Below are 2,718 nucleotides of genomic sequence, written 5' to 3'. Positions count from 1 at the left end.
TCGGGTTATGGTCCTCCTACTCCTGTTCTCTTAGGAGTTTTCGTCTTCCTCTAACTCTTAATCCTCTCCTTCCTCTCTTACTTTTTTTTTTCCGTTCCTGTTTTTGTTCTTTCCTCCCCTCCTGTTTCCGAGCTTGCTGGTTGGTCTTCTTAGCTGGGTTTTCAGGGCTAAAAGTTAAAATCCGAAAAAAGATCACCCAAACCTTTTGGGGGTTGAAACGCACCGGGAAATTCTCGTCGGGGAGGGAAAGGGGAATATGCCCAGAAAGAATAAAAAAATCGGAGCAAGGCCGAGAAAGAGGAGAAAGAGGCCGGGGGGGGGGGGGCGAGAGGACGAGGAGAGAGGAAGGAGGAGAGAGGAAGGAGGAGAGAGGAAGGAGGAGAGAGGAAGGAGGAGAGAGGAAGGAGGAGAGAGGAAGGAGGAGAGAGGAAGGAGGAGAGAGGAAGGAGGAGAGAGGAAGGAGGAGAGAGGAAGGAGGAGAGAGGAAGGAGGAGAGAGGAAGGAGGAGAGAGGAAGGAGGAGAGAGGAAGGAGGAGGTTGAAATGGTATAGAAATGGATCGGGAGTACAGGAGTAGAGGCACAGAGATTTGGGAGCAGGGAGGAAGCACAGAGACAGTAGCAGCAGTGACTGAAGGAGGAAGAGGAGGGGACTGATGGGTTCACACGCAGCTTTCGTGGGATCCTTTTCACTCTGCTGGAGTTGCCTGCGCTTGCGGTCAGTCGGTAAGTCTAGACTCTCCTTCTGCTTTTTGCTCATGATCCCCGTCCTCGTCCTCGTCCTCGTCCTCGTCCTCGCCCTCGTCCTCCTCGTCCTCGTCCTCGCCCTCGTCCTCGTCCTCGTCCTCGTCCTCGTCCTCGTCCTCGTCCTCGTCCTCGTCCTACTTCTCCAACACCACCTCATTCTCCTGAACTTCCTCGCTTTCCCCCTTTCATCGTCGTACTCATCTCATCTTACTCCTTCTCTTCTCTTCCTTCGTCCTGCTCTTCGCAGATCGTGGGCTTGGACTTGCGGTCGGGAAAAACAACTTTCAGCATCAAGTACGCACATGATCTTAACGTTCGAGACATCGACTACAGTCCCTCACGGTGATTGAGCTCTCGCTCTCTCCTTCCCTTTCCACTTCCCCCATCCCCTCCCCTCCCTTTCCCTCTCCTATTCTCTCCCCTTCCCTCCCCTCCCCTCTCCTCTCCTCCGCTCTCTTCTCCTCCACTCTCCTCCCCTTCCCTCTCTTATCCTATCCTATACTATACTATACTATACTATCCTATCCTATCCTATCCTATCCTATCCTATCCTATCCTATCCTATCCTATCCTATCCTCCGCTTTCCTCGGTTTGCGTCTCTTCCACTCGCTCTTCACTCCCGTCCCCCGTCTTATTGGCAGCACTGACAAGCGAGCAGACAGCACTTCCTCGCTTCAGCTGGAGACGACGGAAGCATCCGAAGTCATGACCTCCGGTAGAATCTCTGCTGCTGCTGCTGCTGCTGCTGCTGCTGCTGCTGCTGCTGCTGCTGCTGCTGCTGCTGCTGCTGCTGCTGCTGCTGCTGCTGCTGCTGCTGCTGCTGCTGCTGCTGCTGCTGCTGCTGCTGCTGCTGCTGCTGCTGCTGCTGCTGCTGCTGCTGCTGCTGCTGCTGCTGCTGCTGCTGCTGCTGCTGCTGCTGCTGCTGCTGCTGCTGCTGCTGCTGCTGCTGCTGCTGCTCCATTTCTAGATGCTCATCGACCTTCAGGCGCGCCAACACCAAGGCAGGAAGTCTCTGCATCCCCAGCGCGCATGCTCACAGCATCATGACCCTCCGCCACTGCCCTGCGTCTGATCGGGTGAGGAGGGGAGGGAGGAAGGAGGAAGAGCAGCAAGTGCAAGGGCAGGAGGAGGAGGAGGAGGAGGAGGAGGAAGTGGCTTCTTGTTCTTCATTGTCGGTGTGAGAGAGGTGGGTATGGGACGAGGGAAAGGAAAGGAGGAAGCAGCAGCTTCAGGGGCTCAAGTGGCTGTGAAGGGAGAGCGAGTGATGTCGTGGCAGCTGATAGCGAGCGGAGGAAGCGATGGTTTTACACGTCTATGGGACACGTCGAAGGCGTTTGTGGAGGAGGGAGCTATGCAGGATTTCTTTGCCTCCTCCGATCGTTCGGTCAGAAGACACTGCATTCTCCTCCTCTCCTCCTCATAGCCTTCATCCTCGCTCAGTCCGTCCCCCTCCTCCCTCTCCTCTTCCTGGTGTTCCTCCCCAAGATCCCGCCTCTCCTCATCCTCGTCCTCTTCTTACTCGTCATCCTCTTCGCTCTCATGGTTTGGCATCAGGGATTGATTCAGGAGCGCGGGGAGCAGCAGGGCAGCAGGCTTGACTCGATCTACTCACTTGCATGGGCCGCTAAAGACAAGTTCGCCTGCTCCTCCTCGATCGTTTCCCCTCTTCCTTTCTTCTTCTTTCCTCCCTCTCCCCTCCTTCTCCTCTTCTTCCCCCTCATTCCTCTCCTCCCATTTCCTCCTCCCCTCTCTCTCCGCCTTCCCCCACCCCCCGCCCCTCCTATTTTGATCTCGACGTGTGCAGTGCATGTCCATGTAAGGCCTGTCCGAATTTAACGAGTACTCATCAAGGCGGGTTGAAGTCAATCACTTCTTGCGACGCGTGTGTCTTCGGTTACTACTCGAAGACCCTGTGAGCTCGCCATGCTCTCATGGCCTCCCCAATCCACCTCCAATGGGACCTGGAAGAGGG

At 55.8% G+C, this 2,718-nt stretch overlaps 2 protein-coding genes across 2 annotated transcripts in view; both read right to left on the bottom strand.

Annotated features, from left to right (window-relative positions):
• Nucleotides 1-717: 717 nt before the first annotated feature.
• Nucleotides 718-1,049, bottom strand: GUITHDRAFT_120471 (hypothetical protein; the record flags this gene model as incomplete). The annotated part of the gene is made up of 2 exons (XM_005820276.1): nt 718-879; nt 957-1,049. The coding sequence occupies 2 exons, from the start codon at nt 1,047-1,049 to the stop codon at nt 718-720; spliced, it is 255 nt and encodes an 84-aa protein (XP_005820333.1).
• A 1,477-nt stretch (nt 1,050-2,526) lies between these two features.
• Nucleotides 2,527-2,718, bottom strand: part of GUITHDRAFT_147977 (hypothetical protein) — a gene marked incomplete at both ends in the record, with an annotated part of 4,262 nt that continues 4,070 nt past the window's right edge. The window contains one exon of the mRNA XM_005820275.1: nt 2,527-2,568. Within this exon, the coding sequence (XP_005820332.1) occupies nt 2,527-2,568 (42 nt within the window). The remainder of the gene's footprint in view (nt 2,569-2,718) is intronic.

This window comes from Guillardia theta, assembly GCF_000315625.1.
Source record: "Guillardia theta CCMP2712 unplaced genomic scaffold GUITHscaffold_183, whole genome shotgun sequence".
Classification (NCBI taxonomy): Eukaryota; class Cryptophyceae; order Pyrenomonadales; family Geminigeraceae; genus Guillardia; species Guillardia theta.
This window is presented reverse-complemented; position numbering and strand designations above follow the sequence as displayed.